At 47.0% G+C, this 27,594-nt stretch overlaps 2 protein-coding genes across 4 annotated transcripts in view; one reads left to right on the top strand and one right to left on the bottom strand.

The window, feature by feature from the left end:
• Positions 1-1,920: 1,920 nt before the first annotated feature.
• Positions 1,921-27,594, bottom strand: part of LOC117899019 (probable serine/threonine-protein kinase mps1) — a 120,336-nt gene continuing 94,662 nt past the window's right edge. For 2 of the 3 annotated variants that reach the window (XM_034808778.1, XM_034808780.1), the window contains exons 5-8: positions 18,279-18,344; positions 7,740-7,831; positions 2,904-3,101; positions 1,921-2,834 (exon numbers count right to left, since the gene is read on the bottom strand). In XM_034808778.1, the coding sequence (XP_034664669.1) occupies positions 1,958-2,834; positions 2,904-3,101; positions 7,740-7,831; positions 18,279-18,344 (1,233 nt within the window). In that variant the 3' untranslated portion in view covers positions 1,921-1,957. The remainder of the gene's footprint in view (positions 2,835-2,903; positions 3,102-7,739; positions 7,832-18,278; positions 18,345-27,594) is intronic. The other variant, XM_034808779.1, reaches the window with a different exon arrangement.
• LOC117899020 (histone-arginine methyltransferase CARMER) lies at positions 3,461-6,048 on the top strand. Its single transcript, XM_034808781.1, has 5 exons — positions 3,461-4,081; positions 4,147-4,481; positions 4,549-5,107; positions 5,162-5,572; positions 5,636-6,048. The coding sequence occupies exons 1-5, from the start codon at positions 3,880-3,882 to the stop codon at positions 5,722-5,724; spliced, it is 1,596 nt and encodes a 531-aa protein (XP_034664672.1). The 5' UTR covers positions 3,461-3,879; the 3' UTR covers positions 5,725-6,048.

Here is a 27,594-nt window from a genome sequence, read left to right on the forward strand (position 1 = left end):
TCTATATGCTATATATTAGCGCGTGGGGTAGCTGTGTTTTGGGTTCGGGTTTTAGGTTCGGGTTCGCGTTTTGGATCGGGGCAATTGTTCTATAGATGTTTCAGTGTGTGTTGGGGGGGTCTTGGGTGTATGTCGACTGTGGTTGGGTGCTTAACTAACTAGAATATTTAGCTGGTGTGTTTAACTATTGCCGCTGCTTGCATGAATTTGATTAATACTTAACTCTTAGCGTAAAACACAAGTACGATTGTTTAAACGGTTCTTGGATTGAGTTCCATTCCACACGGTTATGTTTATGCAAGTAATTTAACTATTTCTTGTTCTATGCCTATACAATGTGTTTGTCTCTGTGTGTGTGTGTTTGTTTGTGTGTGTAGATGCAACGCCTTGTATATTTACTCGTAATATGCATATCTTTAGGTTTTCGTTTTCTCTTTTTCATTTTCGTTTTGAATATTCTGCTTTATAGTTCCATTTTGATTTGTTTGTTTTGAGTTGGTTTTTCTTTTTTAGAGCAAGAAGTAGAACAGAAATTGCACTTAATACTAGAAAAAAATTTACTAGAGTTCCTTAAAACTAAAAAATCAAATGTATATTTGCTTTAAATATTGTTTGTTTGTTTCTTTCCTTCCTTTCTTCCTTCTTTCTTGGTTGTTGTTTATGTTGTGTTCCTCCGCTTTTTTTTGTGGTTTTTTCTTTTGCTTTTTTTTTGTTTGTTGTAATGTTCAATGTTCATACACACATTCATATGGTTTTTTGTGTTTTGTTGTTGTATATAAAAATCGAACGACCGAACCCTGTGGCCCGTTGGGGATCCCGGGTACATGGGTCCGGGTTCTGGTTCCATCGTCTGCCGTCTACCGTGTTTCTTGGTTTTGTTTTGTGTCTAACATAAGAATTAACAAAGTCATTTTTAGAAATAAATATTGTATGTATATATGTATGTAATGTATAGTTACGCGTAGCAATAGTAATAATAATAATAATAATAATAATAATAATAATAATAATAATTAGATTATTGTAGATTGCAAATGTTGCCCGGGGCACAAATGTCTGCAACATTTGCACGGCAGTTGGCAACACCAGCACAACAACAAAAGAGATACCGTTACGTGTTAAGGTGCACATTCCATGCAGAGTAAAAATTATGTAAGAGACCATTTTTTCATTTGCTTTTGCTTTTTTTTTTGTTTGCTTCAGCGCTCAGCATTCCTGCCTCCAGCCTCCGCATGTCGTGGCAGGCAACAACAATCTACAACAACTGAGTGAGAGGGGATCAACAAGGGATTGGGGGTGTGGGGCCTTAGCCCTGCATAAGCACGGGCTGCTGGTGCTGGTGGTGCACCTGTGGATGCTGCTGTTGCTGCTGCTGCTGACTGGCAGCAGCCCGGCTCCAGGCCAGCAATCCATTGGCAGCAGCCACCTGCTCCTCGCTGTCGGCCTCGGATCCACTCTCTCCTGCTGCTCCACCTCCTCCTGCTCCTCCTCGTTCTACTCCATCAGCATTGGTGGGGTTTGACGTTGACGAAATGGGCGCCACTATCACCGAGGTGGCCACACTGCGGATGCGCACGGGTCTGTTGCAGATCGTGTTGCTGTTGGCCGTCACTCCATACGGATGGTGATGGCTCTGGTGGCGATTCGGATTCTGATTCTGGTGGTGATTGTGGTGGTTGTGGTGGTGGGCTTGTGCTTGTCCTCCGTAACGCCGATTCGTTTTGATCGTGAGGGCGGCGGGCAGCTGCTTGCCGGCAGCCACTTCGGCGGCTAGTCTCACGATCGTTGTTGTCATCTTTGCTGCTGCTGCTGCTGTAGTTGCTGTTGTTGTTGCATTTGTTGCTGTGGATGTAGATGTGGATGTGGCTGTGGTTGTGATTGCGGATGTTGTTGCTGCTGCCTTGGACAGATACGCCGACGCCTGGTTGACCGCCTCCGTCGACGACTTCTGCCGCTTTCAGTCGCCGAAGCGGCTGCAAGCCTTCTTCCACCGGCACTGAGTGCACCACTGGTCGCGCTTCTCCATGCCGTACACCTTGCGGCACTTCTTGTTCTCGCCCCGCGTGCGACGATTCGGGGAGTTGGGCGTGTGCTTGGCCACGCCCACAGACTGTTGCACGGCAACGTGCTGCAGAGGCATGCTGTTGTTGTTGTTGTTGTTGTTTGCAACCAGGTTGCTGGCAGTTGATTGTTGCTGGCCGCGCACATGTGGCTGGTGCGGATGCGGCGGCTGCTGTTCCTGGTGTTGTTGTTGGCTCTGGTGCGGCGGCAGCGACTGCTGCTGCTGCTGCTGTTGGGTCGGATGATAGTTTGGCGTTATGGTCACACTGGACAGGTGGTGCTGCACCTGGCTGTGGTGCGCGTGCGCCGTCACCGTCACGTTCTGTTGCGACAGCTGCTGCAGCATATTGTTGGCACTGCTGTTGCAGTGGATGACCGGGCTCACCGGATTGCTGTTGTTGCTCGAAGAAGAACTGTGCCGGTGATGTTGCTGTTGCTGCTGTTGCTGGACGAACGTCGGTGATGGATATGGCGCTACCGAGTGGGACGGACGAGAAGACGATGTGCGAGCGTGCTTGTTCAGCGTGGACACCGGGGACGGCATGGCCGTCGTGTTCGCCCCCGGGCTGCTGGTCGGCCATCCACTTGTGTAGTTGTGGTGGGCCAGGTGCGATGTCGGTGTGCAGCTGGTGTTGTTGTTCTGCAGCTGCTGCTGCTGGTTGCTCGGGATGCTGCTTATGTGGTGCATGCCCCGCCCGCCGCCGCTGTGATGTGCCGTCGTCAGCTGCTGCTGATGCGTTTGGTGGTTATAATTATGCAAAGCTCGTCCTTGCCTGTAAGGGAGGGAGGGGAATAAGCATTATTGTCACAATTTATTTTACTGTCTTCTCTTTCGCACTCACTTGAAGTTCCCGACAATCAGTTTTTGGTATTCGGGATCCTCGTGCGGTGGACGTGCCATGTCCCGGTGGCTGAGCGTGGGCTCCGAGGCTAGACTAGGCTTTTTCACCAACTCATCATCGCCGTCATCGTCTGTGTAGTAGAAATCCTCCTCGTGCTCGCTGCAGGAGTCATAGTCGCCGGAGTCGGGCTCCTCTTTGCTGCAAAATTAACCGAAAAAATTCCATTTAAATAATTACGACGGTTATTTGTTTTGCAATTCACACGGAAAGTGAACCTGTTCCGGAGCCGAAGTTCCGTTCTTAGGTATCGATGCTTAAACTTCATCAAATCATCAATCAATGGTGAGAATCCTAACGAGCTTGTAATATCAATTGTCGTTTTTGTAATGTAGTAAAGATAAAGCTACAAGGCGCATTAACATAAAGAACTATTTCCAACTCAAGCTGTTTCACCGTTTTTAATAGAAGGGTGCTTAGTGGGTTAAGTTCGTTCTTTATCCGGTATATTTTCGGTATATTTGTGTAGGTCAGGCGGTATTCTCGCGCATTGGCAAATCCGCGGTCACACTGTTCAAAAAATTTGCAAAAAGAACGCACGTTCCCGTGTGGAAATCAATACGAAATCAACAAAAAGTGATCGATTTTGCAACAGACGCAGCACAGAACGCGCCAGAAGTGCATTACTCATTGTCCGACAGCCAACGCGCGTGTTTCCCCAGCTGCCAGCCGACAGCCAACCACAAAGCAATCGCACTTTTGTTGTGGAAAATTTTGCAGTCGTCGCCGCCGCTGCCGCCAACGAGCGAACGAAAAAAAAAATTTGCGCGTCGTCTGTGCCCGTCTGTGCCTGCGCCAGTTTGAGTGTGTGTGTGTGTATATCCGTGTCGCACGGCCTACATTGTCAATTAACAAGCGCGAAACACTGTGATCACCCTTTTTCCAACGCGCCGCCAGCACTTCCACAGTCTACGCCAGCATGTCCACTCCACGACCTGAGGAGCACCAGAAGTTCTCCGCCGCCGCCGCCCTCTGCCCGCTCAGCAACTGCCAGTTCAGCGGCGTCGTAATTAGCGCCATCGCTGACGAGCAGAAGCTCGAATTTACCAACAAATACAAGGGCAGCTGTACGCTGCTCTGCAGCTACGACTCCCAGGGCATTGTGCTGCGAATAGTGTTGGGTAATTATCAGCTGTCCTGTCTGCCATCTGGTCGTCCCACCATAATTTGTGTTCTCTCATTTAAGATGCCGACCGGGAGAATGTGCTCAAGGAGTACATGATAGCGGCGGACACGGACGCGGCCCAGCTGGGCCGACGTAGCTATGCAGTCACCCTGGAGTCGGACAACCTGGTGCTGAGGTTTGCCAGCGACCAGGACCAGCAGCTCTTCCGCAAGGTGGTGGAGAATGTGAAACACCTAAGGCCCAAGTCTGTGTTTTCGCAGCGTACCGAGGAGTCTTCCGCATCGCAGTATTTCCAATTCTACGGCTATCTGAGTCAGCAGCAGAACATGATGCAGGACTATGTGAGAACGAGCACGTACCAAAGGGCCATTCTGGGAAATGCAGTCGACTTCCAAGTCAGTTAACAGTCGCACATCAGCTTAGAGTCAACCGCTAATCAACGCCTCAACCCTTCTTTTGCAGGATAAAATCGTACTGGATGTGGGAGCTGGCTCTGGTATTTTGTCGTTCTTTGCCGTACAGGCTGGTGCGGCTAAGGTGTATGCCATTGAGGCTTCTAATATGGCTCAGTATGCGCAGCAATTGGTCGAATCGAACAGCGTGCAGCATAAGATCTCTGTGATACCCGGCAAGATAGAGGAGATCGAATTGCCCGAGAAAGTAGATGTCATCATATCTGAGCCCATGGGCTATATGCTGTACAACGAACGCATGCTGGAGACTTATCTGCATGCGAGGAAGTGGCTCAAGCCCAATGGCAAAATGTATCCCACACACGGGGACCTCCACATTGCGCCCTTCTCTGACGAGTCGCTCTACTCGGAACAGTACAACAAGGCAAATTTCTGGTACCAGTCGGCCTTCCATGGCGTCGACCTCACCACCCTGCACAAGGAGGGCATGAAGGAGTACTTCCGCCAGCCGATTGTGGACACTTTCGACATTCGAATCTGCATGGCAAAGTCTGTTAGGCATGTTTGCGATTTCCTCAACGACAAGGAGGATGATCTCCATCTAATTGGTATGTTTTGCTGCCTACTTTTGGCTACAATTTAGTTAAAAATCTGTTGTTTAGATATCCCCCTGGAATTCCAAATACTCCAAACTGGCATCTGTCATGGGCTGGCGTTCTGGTTCGACGTTGAGTTCAGTGGCAGCAGCCAGAACGTGTGGCTTTCCACCTCACCCACGGCTCCATTGACGCACTGGTACCAGGTGCGCTGCCTGCTGCCCATGCCCATCTTCATCAAGCAGGGCCAGACGCTGACGGGACGGGTGCTGCTCGAGGCCAATCGGCGGCAGTCGTACGATGTCACCATCGATCTGCATATTGAGGGCACGTTGATATCATCGAGCAACACTTTGGATCTTAAGAATCCGTATTTTCGGTACACGGGGGCGCCGGTCCAGGCGCCGCCGGGGACTAGTACGCAGAGCCCGTCTGAACAATACTGGACACAGGTCGATACGCAGGGCTCGCGAAATTGTAAGCACTCAACACACATTATAAAAGTTGAAAGTTCTTTAACTAATCCCTTTGTGTGTTTAGCTTCTAGCATGCTAAATGGTGCTCTTGGTGTCAATGGAATCGGTGATGGCAGCATGGACATAACCCACGGACTCATGCATCCGCACTAGTTTGACGGTAAACATGCAACATGCTGGCAATGCTCCTTGCTATAAATTCGTGCCCTAAGTTAACCGATTGCAACCGATTCTACTCCTTCTGTTTCTGTCAGATTTGTTTTGTTATAATTCTGTTTTTTTATAATTAGGTTTATTTATTGAACAATTGTAAATTCTATTTTTGTACTCTCGAAATTTAGTTGCAACTTTATACTCCCGCCTCCACTGTCCTATTGTATGCGCCTAAATATTTATATTTTCATTTATTTTAAAAACGATCGGATGTAACGAAGAGATAGGAAGCCCAGCCAGAAACCAGCAAACCCGCAAACAAAAGAAAAACAATCAAGAAACCAAGGCAGACTAAAAAGTAGTTGTTTAGAACACACGCAGCATATTCAATAAGCATAAGCTAATTTTAGCCCATAGTAATTAGTGTTTTTAACCGTATGTAAAATGTAATAACGATATTTAATCAACTTGTGTGTGGGACTGCAACTGAATGATTAATTCGGAATTAATTGATTCTTAGTTAATGCCAATTTGCCAATTGCTAATTGCAGTCTTTGAAAGCTTTGAACAAAACTCGTAACATATTCAGATTGTATTTGTATCTATTTGTGTGTTATATTATATTATCTTATATTATATTATATTGTATTGAATTGTGTGTACCTCTTGCAAGCTAGTTTCAATTCTTTTTTGTCTGCGTTTGCCTCAAGCGATTTATATTTTAGTTTTGTGAAATTATAAGAAATTTGCTCATAGGATTTAGTGGATAAGTCAAAAGCAAAAAAAAAAAAGAAACAAATACTTTTATTTATAAAACTGATTCCCGCCTAGAGATTATAAATGTATGAATTATGCTTACAAAAAACCAATATGAATTGTGTTAGTATGTTCTGGCTTTGAGTTTCCCTACTAAAAAGAGTCCCATCATAGATGATCCTACAACGCTGCCAGCCTGCCAAGCGAATAGTTGGCATTATATCTATATAAATATAACTAGAGATATACACGTAGTCTACAGCATACATAACTACTACATAATACATACATTTACATACATTCTCTGTGCATCTCATATGTGTACGTACTGTACTTTCTAGCGTAGTCAAGCCACAAATCACACCACCAACAGCAAACAGCAACAACGACAACACCAACCCAACCCAACCCAACACACTCATACAATAATGCATACAAATACCAGAAATATTTAAGCATAAACCTATAAAACCTAAATATATACTATACATATATGTATGTCGCGCATATTACTATGCAGAAGAGAGAAACAACAACAACAACAATGTCAATGCAAAAGCAGCAAAAACACAAAAAATTCCCCCGAAAACTGTCTTTTATTTTGTGCACTTTTATTTCCATACCCCACCGAGGCGGACTGGTGCTTGGGGGTGTTTGCCTTTATATAGGAAACGAGATTTACAAGTGTCAAAGCTCAGTGTGTGTGTGGGGGAGCTGCTGGCTTGTGGGACCTTGGCCCCAAAAAGTGCAGCGCAGTCGCGGACGGGCCCCCGCACACTCGTGCCTCACACTCACCGCTGGCTGCGGCTGCTGCTGCTGCAAGTGCGCAAAGTAATCTGGGGGGAGGCAGCATGCACACACACATGCCACATGCCACATTTGACCCGCTTGCTATGTACAAGTGCTCTACTTTTGAGCGCCCCGAACGTACGAGCGAACCAACCACCCAGCGCACTTGGGCACACAGTGAAACGGAACTCGATGAAGTGCACTTCTGGGAACGATTACAGAAGGTCGCCTGAGGCTGAGGCTGAGGCAACACTGTACAAGCCGAGAGACGAGCGCCGAGAGCCACGAGCCCCGCTTTTGATATGTGCAGGCTAAGTCAAGGCCCAATCCACTTGCTGCTCATTCTGTGTTGCTGTGTGTCCATCACTTGGGGCTTTTGTGCCTGGCTGCCAAGGACTCTCGAAGCACAGCACACCAGAGAGAGAGAAAAAACTGATGGGGAATGGTAATGGAAATTGTGATTTACTTACCTCAAATGATTGATACTAATGTGACGTTTCATTTTCGATTCATCGTGCTCCTTGAAGCTACAATTTGGATAGGTACAGCGGAACTTGCGGGACTGCAATTAAGTAGAGAAAAAAGTCTTTGATGAGTGACATTAAATAAGGAAAGATTGGGGGTAAGTTTCGGGTTGTTAACTTAGCGTACTGGATGGATATACGAATGGCTGTTGTCTGTGGGCGGTGTGGAGGAGCGCGAGGAACTGTTTCCCTCCGCACTGGCCTCTCCATCGCCGCCAAAGCTCTCGTATTCACTACGCTCCACGTAATAGTTGAGCGCCAGCGTGTTCATGTTGCACAAAAGGGAAGGAATCGGAATAGGATTCGGAGACACGGCGGTATTAAGGGAGTGCAGCACGAGCTGGAGCGTTTTTATCAACCGGTGCCGGCCCGGTGCCAAATGCGACTGTGTGGGTGCGGACAATGCAACTGGCTGACTGCCTGCCTGCCTGCCATGGCTGCAAGGAGCAAGGCGCACGAGCAGCAAAACGATGCCGCACGAATGAGCGTGCCGCCAGCTGCCTGCTGCCTGCACTGATAAGGGGCCCGGGTCCGAGTCCGGTCTTGGTCCCGGGCCGCGTCAGCGTTCTCGTCCTTGCCGCTGCCCGAGTGGCCCAATTGCAAAACGCCCCTCCGCTCCACGGACTCTTATTTACTGGGTCACCTTGTGGGTTGCTTTCTGCTTGCCACTGGCCGCTTGCCACTCGCCTTGACACGCTTTTTCCTACTCTTTGGCTTTTAACTTTTTATGCGCCTGCATTTATGCTGCGCTTTATGATGAAGGTTAGGATAGCAGCAGAGGCAGAGGCAGAGGCAGCAGCATCGACAGCAGCAGCGGCAGCGCCAGCGGCAGCGACATCGCTGTTGACCCACTTTTATGCTGGCTTATGTTCCGGGGGCACGGGCAGAACTGCAAACAACTGATTGCGTCCTTGCTTAGCTCGCATGTCCTTGTACAAATTGAAAATTGAATTTTTCGCTGCTACCCCAACTTGGCCTTGCACGCCAAATGATTAACGATTTGTTTACAACTTTTAACCCACCAAACAATTGTGGTCACGGCTCGTTTGTTGTTCGCCTGCAGAGCATGCATAGATGATGCCACACAAAATTGTAGAAGGTTTTCTATGCAGGCGTTTCACTGCCACAGCATACAGAGGGAGCAAGCAGGAGCAGCCTTGCCACAAGAGCAGCGGAGGGAGGTTCTGCGAACCGCAACGTAATCATAAACATAAATAACTTGCGCTACTTAAGCGGCGTAAATTGTAGACGCACGTGGTTGCCACTCATCTATGGTGGGAGCATGTGTGTGTGTGTGTGTGTGTGCCACAACATTAACTGCCTGAAATGGAGATGGGAGAGAGCGTGGAGAGAGCTCTACACACTTTTCGTTTTAACTTGGCGCAATTAGTGGGGGCTGGAGCCACATAATTCGTTTGCGGCCAGCCTACCACAGCGGCTAGGCACATCCTGCCACATAAATAAATGCCTAAACACACACAGCAAAGCAGACTCCACACCTACACGTAAGAGTCACACAATTGTGGCCGTCTGTGCCAGATGTGTTGGCCAAGTACATATTTCCTGCTGTTTCTGCTGCTTCTGGCTCCAAGTTGTTCGTGACTTGCCCACCAATGAGTTGCCACTGCCACTGACTCTTCATTTGCCACTGCCAACGTACAGGTTTTGCTTCCCCGATAAGCTGTGGCAGGCGCAGCAATTTAATTTCCTCCATTTGTCAATCGCTCTGCGTATACGCAGTATTCAAATTCAACTCGATTTAGCCTTGGCGTTTCAATTATATTCAATTAATGCCCGGAACAAGTTTCAAATCATTTTGTGTGGCAGGTGGAGTGGAGGGGAGTGGAGTGGGCGGTGCTATCAATTCTCTTCTGCCGCCATACCTGCCCCGTCAGCTGCGTTTTATTGCCACCTGCCAAGTTGGCCAAATCGAAAAGTAAATTAAAGCAGCTCCAAGTTATGTCTCCAGTCTCAGGTCTCCGCCTCTGTCTGTGTCTGTGTCTGTGTGTTAATTATTTAGCTCTAATGAGGGACGTTCGGCGCAGGGGGCGGCCAGCGCTCGTTTCCTAATGAATGAAAACCATTCTGGTCGCTTGGCGGCACAAAACTCCAGCTGGCAGCAGGCGTTCCCCCCAGCTCCAAGAAAGGGAAATAAAATTCCACCCTGGTCCATGACTACCGCACTATGTCCTGATTTGGCGGCTCGCAGCAGGACAGACAGGGACTGGGAACACGGAAAAGAACTGCGAACTGCGACTGCGACTGTGTCTGTGTCCGGGTCTCGTGAGTGGGCGGCATAACATGAATCTTCTTTACGGCAGTTTCAACTCGAAGCGGAAAGAGAAAGTGGGCGTTGGGTGGAATGGCATTCCCGGTTTGCTTGCGGCTTCATCCCTCTGGCAGAGTCAGAGGCTGTCTGGCGCCAGTTCCAGGCAAAGACCCAGATGTCAGGGAAGTATATTTGTATTTGCTGGAACTGGGAGGCGGAACAGCTTCCTGCACATTGCTCAGCAAATATTTGCTGAAGACGGGGTAGAGAAAAGGCAGGGAAGGAGCAGGGCATGATCAGGTTTCTAGATCTAAGAGTTCTTCTGCCTGATCTAGTCTTTGTCTGCTGCCCACCTGCACAGCAATTGATTATTCTGATGCTATCTGCAGACCTTTGTTGCCATGCCTTCTGCAGCCTTCATGTTCAATGAAAATTTACTTGACAGCCCCAAATTGAAGAGCACTAAACACCCACACACACACACACCCACACCCACGCAGACTACGTGCGATGTATAAATAAAAGTTATTTCCCTTTCCCTTTCTCTCTTTCTCTCGCTCGTCTTGGAGTTTTCCCGTTTCTGGTTTGGCTCTGCATTTGGCGGAAGCATAAACAACCCCAAACCACCAGAGAAATGGCCGAGAGCCAAAAATACACAAAAAGGAAAAAAGCGAGGAGGAAATGCGAACCGAAATCGAAACCGAAATCAGAACAGCTGTGGAAGGACAAACTCGAAATTGGGTCAACTGTATATAGTGGCTGCTTGGGGGTTGGCCATGCCCCTGCTTGTCTCTGGCTCTGTGTGTGTGTCTCTGTGTGTGTTGGCCCTGTCCGTGCCACATGAAAACGTCACTTGCAGCGCTTAACAGGGCCAGAGAGCGCCCAGCCAGGCCAAAGAGCGAGCTACAGAGGGTGCAAAAGAGCGCCAGAGAGCAGAGAGAGCGCGCACCGTGCAACAGTGTGCCACCAAAGAGCGAGCACGAAGAGAGCGCGCGAGTGGCTGGAAGTGTGCTATTACTGTTAACGAAATTGGGTCACTGGAAGCAGCACAGCATAACGGGCGTTTACTTCCACCCCCCACCACACTCCTCCTTCGCGGAGCACGCAAAATGGAGCGGAAGCATAATTTATTGACTCCCGCACAGCAGACCGAAAATAGCACACAATTTTGTACACAAAATATCGATGTGGTGGCGCTCTCTCCCGCTCCACACTCCACTCTCCCTGCTGCATGCATGCCCCAATTTGTGTGCCAGGCAGAAATGCCTTTCATTAGGAGCTGAAAATGCGCCCACGTAGGGATTTGGTTGCCTTTTTTCTTCCATTTTTCTTTTCGCTTTGCGCTTTGTGAAAATCTTAAAAGGTTTTGCTGCGAGTGCTTGCCCCGAAAATCTCCTAATAGGGCTTAATACTCTGGCAAACTCGAATTGCACTCACGGCGCCGTTTACATTTCAACGCCCGCATCCCATTAATGTCGGCCCACGGCCCACGGCCTCACACCTCCACCCTAAGCGGCGCACAAAAGTAGGCAACGAAAATGATGGGCTTGCCCCGCGGGGCCCATGCCCTGCCCTGTCCTGCTCGTTTTATACGCCCCATTAAAGCTGGCTAAGCTCGTCATGGCAATTTTTATAATTTGCATTGCCAGGCAGACGGAGAGACTGGCAGGGAGACTCTGAAGTGGAAGTTGGATATTTGACGTGGAGAATACACACACAAGAGACATGCAGGGGAAGTGATTGCTTGCCAGCCCTGCCACAAATCGAATTGGAATAGCAATCCGCGCTACAATTTGCATGTGTGAGTCGGGCTTTAAAGTCTTATCGGCAAGCGTACAGGCAGCAGTCTCAGGGCTGGCCCGAAATTGGGTCACATCAGATAAGAGAAAGGGAGAGAGAGAGAGAGAGAGAGAGACAAGCACAGGGACTGCTTTCAACAACATTTTGGTCTACTTTATCATCTGCAATCATCAAGCGAGAACACAGTAAATTTGCTGGGGAAAATGATGTTATTTTTCTGTAACGAGTTGCCGGGGTTGCCCCGGCTGTGTTTGGGCTTGGGGGTTGGCATAGTTTGGGGTTGGCTGTATATTTGATTTCCACCTTTTAAAACAAATTTGGAAAATTTGATTACGCTGCCGCTGCCTGGCCTTGCCAATTTGCTGGGTGCTTAATTTGATTGCGTTTAAATAAAAGCACGCACGAGGAGCATACAAGAGCCAGCGCCAGAGCAAGAGCAGAGCAGAGCCAGAGGTCGACAGTGACAGAGTGTCATAAATATATAACTACGCAGACACACACACAGAGAAACACACGTCTGCATAACTGATGTGACAAACACACGCGAAATTGTCATTGCCGCGGGAAAAGCCGAGGAAATGAACGGAAATGTAGAGGGAGAAACGATGGAAGCTGAAATTGAGGTTGAGTGCTCATTCATTCAACAAATACCGACTATGACAATGGCGTTGATTTTGATATTTCGAACAGACAGCGCCGCACAATAACCGACTCTTGGCTTGACATGGCCAAAATTGTTAGCTATCGCAGCTCAGCTCAAGGGGTTGCCAGCCAGCATCCAACAGACGGACAAACGCTGACACGTTGCGTATATAAAATTTATGCGAAAAGTTCGTGAGCGACTTTTGTGTGGAAACTCACACAGCCATAAATACTTGTATATGGCAAATTAGATAAAATAATGGAGGAGGATGCAATAGTTAGAGTTTGCCAGCATGGAACGGAAACTGAAGCAGCAACGGAAACGGAAGCAGGATGAAGGCCAACGACTGAGCAGCCCAAAAGTGTGCAACACTTAAATAAATAAATAAATCTGCATAAATCTTGAGGGGAAAGTGAAAAGTTTAAGAGAAGAAGCTGCTACGGGGCAGGCAGATGTCTAAATGCAGGAGCTCAGAGGCAACACTCGTCACCTGCCACATGTGCAGCACACATGCCACATACATATTCATATTCCTCCTGCTGCTGGAGCGCCTCTTTATGTGTGCAAGCGACGACAATATCCGGCCACGCTCAATTTACCACAGCATGGGGCAGGAGGCACGGCGCTCAACCCCCCCGGGCGCAGGGCATTAAATTTCTTATCAGTGAAAATGCTCGAATAACAAGGCGAGCATCCTTCGGGCCAACTTAATGGCCACCGCAGGCTGAGGCAGCTCAACCCTAACTCCACCCCATCCCCTGCATTCGTTATCACTGCCCATTGTCACATCTATCGGGGAGGGGGGGAGCAGCTCGCTCGACTGTCCCAAACAACACACAATGCCCTGCCCGAGACAGAATCCAATTATGACATAAAAATTTGCGTAAATTGTAAAATGTAAATTTTCACCCTGGCAGAATCCTTTTTCACTTGGCCCCGGGACCGATAAGCAGCCGCCCGCAGGACAACGGAATTATTATTTGACACACGTAAGTGACGGTGGGCGTTTGGGGTGTTGATACTCGCTACAATTTGTGGCTGGCTGCACTTGCCGTTGACTTTTATTGCTGCGGTAATTGCCAAATGGAGCTTGAATGGGTTGACTGTCAGCCTGACTGCTGCCTGTGGAAGGCGCTCCTAATCAAGACGGACTCGCACATGTTTTGCGGTTGACGGGGGTGGCCGCACAGAGACCGAACTGGACGTTAAACCTAAAAAGTAATTGGCTTATAACGAAATGTCAGAGTCGGTGACACGAGAGGCCAGGGACAAGCAGCAAACGACAGACTGTACCTACATCAGTTTATACATACATATGTACATACATATATGTAAATGTGTATGTATATGTACAATGCATAGATGTAGAAGGGAACTCATCCATTTTCATTTTAGCTCCCCTCACTGGCTGCCATTTGCTCCGGCCTGACCCGCATTCGCTTTCTCGCGCTTTGCATCTCCATTCTGCTTCATCCTTCATCGCCGGCTTGGCTGCTATGTTTGACCCAGAATGCAGGCAGTGTGCCAGGGGTCCCAGTAACTAGGTCAAACACAGCACTTGTCGCTGATAGAGAGAGTGAGAGGGAGAGCTAGAGGGAGAGGGAGCGTGAGAGCGAGTGGCAGGGAGAGAGAAATCACTTTGCGCCTGGATGACCTTGCGAAATTGCAATTGCCAAGCTTCCGAAACAAAAGCGGCAACAACAGATGCACCAACACCACCATCAAGGCCTGCTTGTGTGAGCATACATATGGCAGCAACTGTACTTGGCCAAATTTATGTATGCTGTGGATAAGGATGGGCCTGCCATTTGCTCTGTGAACGTGTTGGGGGGGAAGCGAGAGCAGAACTAAACCAGGTCAAGCGTAGATGCCATTATGTGCACAGCTACCACTACAGTTGCATCTGTGTATGTACGTGTGATGTATACACACACACACACACACACACCAAAGCAGATTGTCACTCTGTGCAAGCTGAAGGCTTAATGCCACGCTGCTTCGATGGGCAAATGAAAGAGCTGCAGCTGCAATCAGTTATTCAGCAGAGTTAAGCTTCACTTTTTCCCGATTTGCCATCTAGCAAATGGAGAAAATATCTCTACTGTAGATGGGTTTGCTCCCTTCCATTTTCAGCTTTCTTTTCCTGTTCTTGCCCTAAAAACTCTTTCAACCATTTGAAGACTGTTTGGGGTCTCTTGAGGGGCGCATTTCAATTTGGCCCTCGCAGGCAATCGCCTCGTAAACTGGCCCTGACAAGAGGAACTTGATGCCTCGATACGGGGCGGGGCGGGGCACGTGCCGTCGTCGACAAGCGAACGGAAAAATGGCCATCTAATAATTTTCCAACAGGAAAACTGACGGAAAAACTGCGCAGAATGGCAGACACACACACACACACACACGGGAAACACACTCACAAAATGACCAAAAAATAATCAACTTGTGGGGCAAGAGCTGCTGCTTCATGGGATTGGGTTGTGGCGCTGCTTGGAGTGGGAATGGTTTGGGATGTGCCATTCGACGGAGTCTATCATTTCCCCAAGGGCAGTGAAGGAGGATGAGGGATGGTTGCGGGGAGCACATTACTTTTCAGGTATTATGCGCCACTCAAAAGTTGTCGTTGTCATTTACCAAAAAAAAAAGAAGTTATAAATGTTGCAGGAGGACCAGAGTCAGCAGGGAGATGGAGGTGGCCCTTGTGTGTAAGTGTGTGTGTGTGTGTTTAAAATGCCGTTTTAATATGGCCAAAATGAACGTAGAGCGGGGAACAGTTGTAGCCATAAGCTGCGTATGGCCAGCAAATTAGACAGGACGGCAATCGGCTTTCGAGTGTCGCCGAAAATGGAGGCATATTCATATACAGACTACCAGCCATGTTCCGCCCTACCATGCAACATGTTGAAGGTCCCCCCTCGTAATCCCCACAAAGGTAAGCCAACTTTTCTCTACGCCGAGTGTGTGCGTGGCCAAAAATGGGTTAATACGAGCTTAGGCAAATGCCAGGCGAAAATGCTGCTGCAAAAAGCTGTTAATAAAGTGGCCGGAAAAGTCCTTCGAATTGAATTGAAGGCTTGGCTCAGGACTTGTGGCTTGGCAAACATTTCCTGTGTGTGTGTTTGACTAACCCAAAAACACTTTTCGGTTGCCTAAGCCAAGTCTCTGAATCAATAAACCAGAGATTAGAATGATTATGTACATAGTGGGACAGCTGTAGACTGTATCTGTATCTCCATCTGCATCTGCTTTAAGTATTATCTGCCCAAAAGTTGTGCCACATCCAGCACCAGCTGCTGCCAGAGTATTTCTTTTTTGATTTAGAGTTGGAAATTGTGCAAGCAAGCCATACAAATCCAATTGAAAATTGCTTGTTGCACAACAACAGACAGCCAAAAAGTCAAACTCCACAAAAAGAGAGACACAAACAGACAGACAGCTGCGGAGGCAGGGAGTTGGCGGGGCGGGAAGACACAGTGCCCGAGGCAGGGAAAATTTCAATTTCATTTCCAATGCATTTGCAGATTGAACACGCACGCACGCAGCCCAAAGTAAAGTTGATTTCGGGTATAAACAAGAAGGGAACAAGGAAAAAATGTTGCCAAATTTAAAACCAATTTCGAATTTTCCAAAAAAATAAAATAAGAGAAATTGCACAAAGAAAAAGCTGCAAAAAATAACTTCAAATAACCTGCAACAAGCATAATTTTGTGTCCATTCCATTTTCTTTGCATATTTAATGCGGCACAAGAAAGAGAGCGGCTGTGGCAGGGTGACTTTGCAACCCTTTTCAATTTGAGGCATGCACGGATTTGTGTGTGGGATTTAAATATTCAATTCGTTGCACACGCACACACACTCCAAGGAGTAAGGCAAGCAGCTGCTTACCACCAAACCAACCACTTTTGGTTCAGTTTTCCCCTCGCTAGCTGAACTTTTCACTTTCCCGCTGAATTTTGCCTCACTTTTCACTTTTTTTGCTGGAACTTTTCACACTGGCCAAGTGTCAACGCGTCTAATTGCAAATGATAACGGGGCAGCGCAGCTTTAAGTGGAAGTTTTTAACTTTTCCTTTTGTTTTTGCCACCCCCATTGTCACCATTTCCGCCCCCCTGTAGCCACGTCTCCTTGTCTCCGGCGGAACCTTTTAATTTCTTGGTTGACCCAATTCGGTAAGACTTTTCCTGATGCAGCATCAAGAGCAGCCAAGCAGAGCCAGCGAAAGTGTCATCACAAGCTCTCTCTCTCTCTCTCTCTCTCTCTCTCTCTCTCTCTCACTCTCACTCTCCTTTTCCTTTCTCTTTACTCTTCCTCCTTTTTGCTCTCCCTTTCGGCCATTGTGTGGCTTCAGCTACAGCTTCAGCTCGAGTTTGCGGCTTCTTTGCCCGCTTCCTGTTTAGATAAAATGCCAAATGCCGGAAGATTTTTAATTAGAATTTTCCTTGGCTTACTCCCTAGCCCGCCCCCCTTTGGCTCTTATTGACTCGAACAATAAACAGTAAACTGTGCAGGGACTTTCGCTTGTTCAAGTGAAGGAATCCAGCAAGAACGGACCAAAAGAAATATTGTTTAAGCAATTTGGCAGCTTAAATCAATTTCATAATTTCGCATAGCTTAGCGGGGAGCTTTGGCGGTGACCCGAGCTTAGTCTCCCCCCCCCCTCCATCCCTCTTGGTTCATTATTAATTTTGCTTTATCATTTGCCTTTAGCCCCCGCCCACTGGCACCACCCACTCGCAGCCCACCCTGCTGTTTTTCTTGGTAATATAATACACATTTCTTAATTAATTCAATTTGCTTGCGGTTGGGCATCTCCGTCGTGTTTTCGGGGGGTTTGTGGCTTTCGAATGCTGAGCAACTGCAATTTGATATGTGGAACGAGAAGTTCGTGACTTGCAGGAGTCAGTTGAGCCGGATGGCGCCAAACGATAATCGAAGGCGATGGCCAACCCCCAGAGGGTTGCACACACGAAACATTGTGGGGGAAACACGATCTCTGACTGCTTAGCCCTAATGTCGCCTGATATCGGTCAAATGCAATTTATGGATCGGTTACAAACACATTTAATTGAAATTCAACGCTCAAATAGATGGCAACGAGCAGCAGCAGATGGAATGCTGCCAATTGACATGACGCAACATTTGCATTGACAATTTGACAACTGCTGGACATGGACATAGTCATCACAGTCATGGACACAGACATGGACATGGACACCAATGGAATGCAAATCGTTCGGCTCGCTAGAGTAAACCCGAATTTGGCCAGCCAGCAGCTGTCCCCCCAGTCCAAACAATTGACAGCGAAAGTGAAAAAAAGGAGACACAGACACGGGCACCTGGCAATTTTCATAAATTTTCCTCCTTGCCTTGTCCAGCTGAATTTCCGCATTTTTTTCTCCTGATGTAATGGCCAGGGCAAACATTTTGGCTGAATAACTTTCGTAATGACTGGGTCTGGACCGTGTCTGTGGCCTGCAGCTGCGGCAACTGCGGCAGACGCGGCGTATGCGCAATGTGAACAAAAGGCGCTTAAATTGCCTTTCTGACTCTATTCAATGGGGCGCTCTCGACTGTTCGTTCGTTAACCGTTCAATGAATTTTTACGGCGTTTTTCGGCTATTTTTTTCCACTTTTTTTTCGACTTTTTCTTGGTTTTTTTTTTGTATTTATTTTTTTTTGGCTGTCACGCCCAATGAACCGAAAGTTGTTCTGGCCACTGGCTTATGGGGTATGCAGGCATTAATGCCTTTTTAGCTATTTGCAAAAGTCAACTTACAGTTCTGGCAGTGGGCGATGCGAAGGTTGAGCCATAATGCGGGATAAGAGACCTCATGGCACTCACCTGAAAAGAGACACAAAAAAAGAATCATTAATTAAAATGTTTATTTCATTTCATTTATTTCTCGCTTTCATATTTATCTGCATATCTTTGAAGGCCTTTCCGAGACTCTGAATACGAGTAATTTCCCTCCCTTGAAGCTTTGTGTTTGTGTCAAGTGGCAGTGAGGTATTTAAGCTTTCAGGTTTTTCCACTCCCTTAAACACCACCAACCAACCCACCAGCACAGTTCAATTTTCTGGGTATTTTGCTGTGAAACTTTCCACGTTTTTTGTTGGCATTGAACGCGCAGCGCAGCGCAACGCAGCTTTGTAGGCCGCAGGTTCGCATGCGGCAAGGATAGGCAGAGGAAGCGGCACAGATAGCCTCGTGTTCCCATTTCCAAGTTTACCATGTCGGGGTCAAATTGTTGGCCGACTTTCGTGAGCAAACTAGCGACTGCCGCCACCATTCATTCCCCATAAATATGCACTGCATTTTCTTTGACGATTTATATCGGATTTTTTACTGTTTCTCCGACTGTTTCTGTTACTGTTTTTTGGTTGGAGGCTTTTACTTTGCCATTTTCATGTTCGCTGGCCGTTGATTAACAATAAATGTGAGGCATTGACATGATTTCACGAATCAGTCCGCCGGCCCCCCCACTCCTTAATTGCTCATGTTAATTGCGAGTAATTACTAGGAGTTGCCTTGGCGATTGCATGTTGACGCGACTCTGACGCTGGCCTCCAGGTTTTTCGGCCAGCCGACATTCTGGGAAAAAGGCGAACTTTAATTGAGCTCGACTAACGGCTAACAAAGCGCCTCGATCGAAAATTAAATACATGACTAAGGAGTAAGTACACCCCAGCCCAGTCCGGAGTTGTTTTGAGTCTGACTTGGCACAGCGATAAATTTAGTTAATTAAATGAGCGAACGGGGATGGCGAAAAAACAATTACAAGTGCAGCAACCGGCGGCCATTTGTCATGCATGCGCCGCCATTAATCAAAAGTTGAATAACCCACAACAGACCCGCACACTGCCCCTCTCCCCAGTACTAAAGGTGGCCAAAAAATAAAAGGCTTGTGATAAGATCGGAGCTGTACTTTCGCACTCTTAATTGATATTAAAGATGCGCGTGGCCTGGGTAGAAATGAGTCCCGAAATTACTCATCATTATGAAGCAGGGCAGGTGGCAGTCGCCTCTCCCACTTGCGTTGCATACGCACGGGCGTTGGCCAATGGCCAAATGATGGATTGGCCCAGCTGAGATAATTGACCTCCAAATATACTTGGGAGTCACTGCCACTGCTGCTGCTGCCACTGCTGCTGCTGCCACTGCTGCCTCGCAAAAGTAGGCTAAAAATATGGCACAGGACGATGGGTGGCAATGGCGTTGGTGGGTCCAATAACCTCGATTCGAGTCGAGTCGAGTCGACTTGCCTCGCAGCTTGAATGCCATTGACACTGAGCCAAGGAGGCTGCCTAACTGCCTGACGGCTGGCACTCACTCTCCCCCAGCTCATGCTGAGCCCGGCGGCCAAAAGAAACAAAAATATTAACAGATACAACACGCTAAGAAGGCCAAGAAGAGCGGGCCAAGGCAGAGCACTGCTGAGAAGAGGAGACGCGAGGACAAAGCGAGAGCAGAGTCAATGAACGAGGCCGACTCACGCACTTTTTCCAGTAGAAAATCTGTGGGCCTATTAGGCTGCTTAACAGCTTCGTTTCAGCCAATCCTCGCTGTCCAGGGTGTCGTTTAGTCGTGTCCTGGCTGCTGCCACAAACAGCTTCTCTCTGCCTCAAGTCTGTCTGTGGCCGCGTTTTGTTTCTCTCTCCCTCTCTCTCTTGTCTTTTGTTGTTGTTTTTTGTTGGTGGATCAAGTTTTTGTTCTCGATTGTTTGCAGTGCGTTGCCCGCCCTCCTCCTTTAGCTATTTTTATGGCTTGGCGGCAGGCAGACGACGAGGTGCGTTGCCGTCCATGGATTTGGTTTCGGGGCTTCGGCGGGGGACATCGCTCCTGCGTGCGAACGCCTCATTTCAAGGATCTCGGGATGCCCTAGCCATGGTGTGGCTGGTTGCCTGTGGCAACTTTTATTGTGTCATTGGCACGCATCGTGGGTAAATGACGGCGACGGCAGAAAGTTAAATCCGAAATCATAAAAGCTCCAAATGGGCGGATGGCGGAGGGCCTAGGCGGTGGCCCATTAACCAGGGGCAAAGGATTGGGGCCTGATGGTTTATGGTTTTGTTTAAGGAAGTTAAAGTGTTTAAACATCAAACATATTTCATGGCGGGTTAACTACGTTTCCTATCTACTCGACACTAATTGCTGGCCCGGCCACACCGTTAAAAGTGAAACTGGCCACGGGCCGCATGCTGCTGCTGCTGATGGCGTCGCAAGGCCGTAAATTTTGTGGCAACTTTTGTAGACTTTTCTTCGCCCACTGAGGCCACTCAGCCACTGAGCAGAGTTGAATAAACCCGATGAATTTTCCACAGAATCACGCATTATTTGTGGCTGTGTGCGTTTTGCCCAATACGTCTAGACATTGAAGGACACTTTGAGCTAACGGTCTGAACGGGTATAACCAATGACCTTTATAAGGAAATTCCTTTGGTTCCGATTTCAAAGCACACACATTCCATTCCGTGTGTTTCGGAATCGATTCCATTCTATTCCATTTGCCTTGCAAATTGACATTTTGTTTTGTCATTTGATTTGATTTGTTTCTATCTCATTTCATTCTTCTGCGCTGCTGCTATCCCGTCTCCCGCTCTCCCTTTCTGCTGCTTGCCGTTCTTCTGCTCTCCCGCTTTGATGTTCTCCCGCTGTTACACTTACTGCTGCTCGCATGTTCTTCTGCTCTCCCGCTCTCCCTTTCTGCAGCTCTCCCGCTGTTACACTTACTGCTGCTTGCATGTTCTTCTGCTCTCCCGCTCTGCTGCTCTCTCGTCTCCCGCTCTCCCCACTCTGCTGTCTACCTGCTGCTTGCCGGCTGCCGCTGGACAACGTCCCTCCCTCCAAGCAACCTCTCGCTGAACTCTGAGCAACGTCTGCTCCAAAAACGTGACTAACAAGCAACGACTCGTAAATAATCTTTAAACCTCTGGCCGAGCAGTCATCTCTCTCCACCCCTCCCCTGCCTTTGTGCAGCGGCACATTTTATACTTTAATTGCAGCGTTTTTGCCTACGCGCGAGTCAATGAAACTTTGCCAGCAGATTACACACACAAAACACTAGAGTGGAGAGTGAATAGAGAGAGAGGGGAAGTGCAATAGGGGGAGTGCATGCATATGCTCGAGGTTAGAATGAGTCAATCCAGAGAAAGAGAGAGACAGATTACCGCACGTTTCGCAGTTGCTTTTGCTCTCCCGCATACCCTACCCGCGTGTTGGCTCAAGCCAAAATCCTTTGCTTTCAGTTCAGTTTCTTATTAGCAAAAACAACAAAAAGTAATTGAAGAAACCTGCGCAACGGATACCAACGGTATATCGCCTATGGCTGTCTATACGTAAAAGTTGTTTTCGCTTTGTTTTGTTTTGTTTTGTTTCAATTTAAATTTTAATTTCTTGGACCGTCAATCAGTCAGTTAGTCAAGTGCATTGACTCTGCGGACAGGCAAAAACAACAACTCGTTTGGCGACTCGAATGTTTATACATAATTTAATTAAACTAAATTTAATTTGCATGTTAATGCACTTAATTTAGTGTAAACTGCAAGGGCAACGACCCCCTCAGCACGGGCAAACTTGTTGCGGTTTGCCGCTGCTGTGTTTTTATTTTTTTGTGTCTGCCATTATAGATTTTTAGCTGATATTCGGTGGCGGTGGCTTATCAGAAGCTAAGTATGTACGTCTGGCCCCGAGCCCCTGAGCAGCCGACCGACATTCACACTTTGTGGGCAAGAGTGTCCATGCGACCTTGATGACAATGAACTCGCCCAACCCCAGGCACATCTACACCCTCCACGCGTATCTGCTCCTGCTCTCAGAGCTTTTCCCATTCTCGATCGCCATTTCCATGCCACAACAAGGTATAAATATAAACATTCAGTCATGTACATACAGTTGTGTTCAATGAAATAGTAGTGCCGCGCCAGACAATTTTCTCAACTATTTTTGAAACCTTTCCAGTCTTTCGAATTGAACATGTGATACCTTTTTGGAAAGCCTGATATGTACACAATTTAACCCAGAAAGAGTCCTGGAACATTTGCATTCCATCTTCTTGTTTTACATGACTTTAGAAAAATACCCATAAAAAATGCTGTTCAATAAAATAGTAGTGCTGGGTGCAAGTATTAAAAAAAAATTTAAAAACAAATTAAATCAATTCAAAAAAGTTACCATCAGTAAGCTTAATTTATATATTGAATATTTTGATGAATGAAATGTTTAAATGTAACGGTACTTTTGTTTTTTGAGCGTAGAGCGTAATCATTGAACGGTCTAATATGAAGGACTTAAGAATTCGACTAAAAACTAAAATCAGGAGGTATAATGGAATTCAAAACTAATTTGAATGTGCTTTTACTGTTATATTAAATAGTTTAAACTAAAAGAAGCACCCTGAAAAATGATTTTTTATGCAAAAAAATTGTCTTTTAGTAGATGGTCGAAAATGGTTGAAGGCAAGACCATGGTCTTCAACATCCTCAAAAGTTATGAAAACAATTTTATATCGCTCTGAAAGTGTTTTGATAGTTAATACACGACTGATTGCACATTATTTAGTTGCAAAAGGTCCCCGGAAGCTACGCGTTTGAGAATAAAAGCACATGGGTACACGACTCATGTTTTGAAAAATGAGGACATGAGGCATGTGGACTGGGCCGTGTCACAGTCCGAAAAATACTTTTGACGGATGAGTGTAAAGTTGTTTTATATGGCAAGGAAGACTCAAAAGAATATGTTTGGCGTTCACAGATATCTGATAACTGCCCAAATTCTAGAAAAGAACAACATTGGGCATGTTGGGTTGGCCCTTAAGAGCTACAGCCCATATAAACTCTTACTTCCTGGCCTCGTATTGACGTATTTCATAAAGTGGTGTGTGCAATCAAACTTTTTAATACAATACGTTAATATTACTATTGAAAAATGTCGCGCAAAAAAATAGATCAACAAGATAATGATCTGAAACACGCAAGAAAGCTCGCTAGCAATGGAATTTTATCCGAAAAGGTCGACACTTTTCCATGTCTGGCTCAGTCTGTAGACCAAAATCCCAACGAAATCTTATTGTGGAATGTGAAATGTGTAATTATGAATATAATTCCGTCAACCAGAGTCAAGTTGGCCAAGTGGTTTAACAATTATAGTCTCAGATCCTAATTAAGCTTGGGCAGTACCTTATTTACACATGCCAGGTTCGAGAAGGGCCATAGTGAAAACAAATTTGATTAAAAACTACATATTAAACCTCAAGAAACATATAGAACATGAAACATATGCATTAATTCCACTTTCGTTGTTTTTTTCGATTTTCTAAAAAAAAACTACTATTTTATTGAACAGCAGTTTTCATGGGTATTTTTCTAAAGTTATGTAAAACAAGAAGATGGAATGCAAATGTTCCAGGATTCTTTCTGGGCTATAATGTGTACATATCAGGCTTTCCAAAAAAAAAAAGGTATCACATGTTCAATTCGAAAGACTGGAAAGGTCTCAAAAATAGTTGTGAAAATTGTGTGGCGCGGCACTACTATTTCATTGAACACAACTGTATGTATGTATGTCTCCATTGTAGCTGTCTGTCTTTCTGTCTCTCTGCTGTTGCCGTTGAAACTGCATACGAGTATTAAAACATCTATTTTATGTGCACTGCCCTCTGATAAGATAGGAACTACTCCGCCCGAACGATTTGCATCATAAAATGAAAAGCAAACATAACTATTTCAACTGTTTTCCCCAACTATTTTGTTTGTGTGGCTGCCAAGAAGTCTGCTTCCAAGGGGACTCCAATTTTTACAATACCCCAATTTAGTCATGGGTTTTATGGGTTGAACAGGAAGTGCAGACTTCAAATGCGATAATTTTCTTTGTTTATTTTGATTTCTTTTGTGTTTATTTGTGTAACGCTATAAATAATCGTATTCCGTGTCAATGTCAGGTTTAATGACTTACTTTTGCTTGGATTTCCTTTGCTACCTGCTTGTGAATCGCAATTTTTGAGTGTCACAAAGGAAACGCAAACGCAGTTTTTCGAAACGGGAGGTCAACATCAGATAACACCGACCACTCCGCACTCTATCACCGCCTATCTGTCTATCAGGGGAATGTATTTCGCACTTGTTATTTTTTTGGGGGCAACGACTGATTAGCGCCGACTGAGGAGAACTTCCAAGTTTGCAAATCTGCAGCAGCAGCAGGGGAGGGGCCTGGCGACAGTCCCACCCATAAGTGTATGTACCGTGATTGCAGTGATTGCAGGAATTGCCAGTGGGGATATGTTATTAAAATGAATCGATGCAGCAAAAGGCAAAAAGCAAAAGCAAATAAGTACTGTAACTGGCTGCTTGTATTTTTGCTATTGCCGCTTGCCGCTTGCAACTCTGTGTACAGGAGGAGGCCAATTGACAAACGTTGTAAAATATTACATATTGCCCCGTATCATGCCATTAATAATGAAATGAAAAACAGAAATGCACAAAAAGAATGTGTGCTATGAAAAAAATAAATAAATACTCTATGCAAGCATGTCCAAGTTAATAACAGCGTACAAATTGTGGCAGATGACAACGACGAACGGCGAACGGCGAACGGCAGGTGGTGGCAGGGCTTGGGGTTTGGGTGGGAAAATGATTGCTGCAATATATACGAATATAGGTATAAATGGATGGAGGCGAGTCGGCACTCTGGCACCTGGCTCCTATTACATGCGCACTGCATTATTACAAAAGGCTCTGCTCTGCTCTGCTCTCCAGCTCTCCCAGCAGAAATTGCAAATAAAAGGTAATATTAAAAGCGGCAATTTTCCGCGGCGCTGGCAACAGCAACAATCGTAGCTTCGGGGCACCTAACCCAACAAAACAACAACAACAACAACATCAAGTAAAAACAACAACAACAACAACAACAACAACGAGGAGGAGAGTAACAACCAATGGAAAAGTTGCCTTCGTTTTGCGTGCCATATGCGAGTTGGAAAGGATTTCCGGTTTTATGCTGTTGCCCTCGCTCCGTGGCTCTTGCAAATTGTTTTGTTATGAAAATGCAGCTCCATCTGCACTCCATCCTCCTGCACTCCTCCTCGATCTAAGCTAATGGCCAGGGCTCAATATATTATTTAATATGCATCGGTAATGGCCAGGGTCTATTTAAGGCACAAATATGCCCCTGCCCGAGTACATTTCCTTGGTGCGTACTTGATCGCCTCTTTGGAACAATCAAAAGGGGACTCCCAGCTGCAGGATGGATAGAAGACACCTCCGACTGTTTGCAGTCTATTCAAATGAACTTTTGCTGGCGCCCCGTTGTATGCTTTGAAGATTCATCTCCGATTTTGCTTGGGCTACGGGAAGACAGCCCCCCGGCTGGGGCTCAACTCATATTTTATTGAATTCAATTCATATTGGGCCCGAGTGGAGAGGAATTTTTAATAACCAGGGTAAGTAAATGGTAGGCAGGGGGCAGGGGCCTGTGTCCGTGTCCTGCCACGCAACCTGGTGCCACTCTCTCCGAAAAATGCAAAAGAAAAGCTTTGCTAGGGCTTCCAGGTCCATGTCGATGTCCATGTACCCAGTCCATGCCCATGTCCAGGGCAAGGGATTCGGGCAAAGAATCCATTCAACTCGAACATATGCACTGGATGGGTAGGGATAGGCAGGGCAAAGTAGGGATAGGGACTGGCAGGGCAGGGCGACACATAGGCAAACAGGATACACAGTGGAGTGCCAGATGGGAGGGGACATGGGGCATGGTCGTGCATGTCGAGTATTTGTACACAGGTTTCCCCTCAGTTCGGTTTTGGTTCGGGTTCGGGTTTGGTTTGGTTTGGCTTGGGGCTGGCTGCTCCACTGCCTTTAACCTCAAGTGCAACGACAGCGGCAGCGGCAGCGGCAGCAGGGAGTTGTATGAGTAGCTGTGCTGTACGTGCCGCTGCCTAGGCTCCCTATGTTGCTGCCCCTCTCTGCACCCCCTTGCTGGTCGACGGCCTGCTTCTGGACTTGGCTTTGTTTTCGGGTTCGCTTTTGCTTGCCGCCTTTTTGCAACGTTTACGTTTTGTGTGCTCTTGCCCCAGCAAAAGTTTATGCCGGTTGTTGTTGTTGTTGTTGTACTTAGGCTGCCTGATGTGGCAGTGGCAGTGGCAGTGGCAGGCAGTGTTGCTCTGTAGCTCTGTTCCTGTGTTGCTTATCCTGTGTGTCATTGAACCCTGGCCAAGAATCGGCAGGCAGGCACATGTACCTCGGATTGCATGTCAGCGAGGGCCAGGAGAGAGCCCAAGTAAGGCATAGGTAGGATCCCCACTCTCCCCCCCGCCACGCTGCACTTGACTTTGCCTTCGCCAGGTGTGGGCGATGGCATGAGATGGAGCTGGAGCTGGAGCAGTAGCTGGCAGGATGGTGGCACCAGGACATGCCTTTGACAAGTTTTTCGCTTAATTTCCAAAGCAACAATTACAACAACAGCAACAGCAGGAACAACAACTGCGAGAAGACGAAGTTGTGGCAGTGGCATAAACAGAAGCTCAAGCATAAATGCAACAGCAGGAGTGGCAGGAGCCTTCTTGTTGCTGCTGTTGCATATTCCCCCTTGCCATTGTTTGGGGCCGGGCGCCATGCCAACACTTTTACCCAGCCCGAAAAATCGTAGGCATAAAAACGATATTGGAATTTCTTTGTGCGCCGCACAGCGTGGATTCCCTGGCATGGCTGCTGTTCAATCATAAATTCAAAAGTTTTTCGACAGCGGCAGGGAGGAGGGAGAGAGGAGCGGAGGCAGACCTACATTTAAGCGCTTTATTTTTTGGAGGAAAATATGCCGGACAGCGGGGGAGAGATTAAAACATTTCACAATTTCATGTTTATTGAAATTTCTTTTCAGTTTTCGAGGGGGGAGAGTCTGGGTCTGCCTGGAAGGTCTACTGGCTAATAAGGCAGCATCCCAGCATCCAGTACCCCAGCCTCAGCCTCGGCCGCAGCTGAGAGATGGGTTAAGACATATTCTGCAGATACTTTGTTGCCACGGCCATGGCCGGGGGCTAATTCGTGCTTTAATGCACACATCACGATGGAATTTGGCAGAGGCACCACGAGAGAGCGAAGAG

This window comes from Drosophila subobscura, chromosome O, assembly GCF_008121235.1.
Source record: "Drosophila subobscura isolate 14011-0131.10 chromosome O, UCBerk_Dsub_1.0, whole genome shotgun sequence".
In the NCBI taxonomy this organism is placed as follows: Eukaryota; Metazoa; Arthropoda; class Insecta; order Diptera; family Drosophilidae; genus Drosophila; species Drosophila subobscura.

What these genes read in the sequence shown, in the direction of transcription:
- LOC117899020 (XM_034808781.1), top strand. Translation starts at nt 3,880, where the DNA reads ATGTCCACTCCACGACCTGAGGAGCACCAGAAGTTCTCCGCCGCCGCC. An exon ending in GAAATGCAGTCGACTTCCAA is followed by an intron (nt 4,482 to 4,548) that starts GTCAGTTAACAG and finishes CTTCTTTTGCAG; the next exon opens with GATAAAATCGTACTGGATGT. An exon ending in GGATGATCTCCATCTAATTG is followed by an intron (nt 5,108 to 5,161) that starts GTATGTTTTGCT and finishes TCTGTTGTTTAG; the next exon opens with ATATCCCCCTGGAATTCCAA.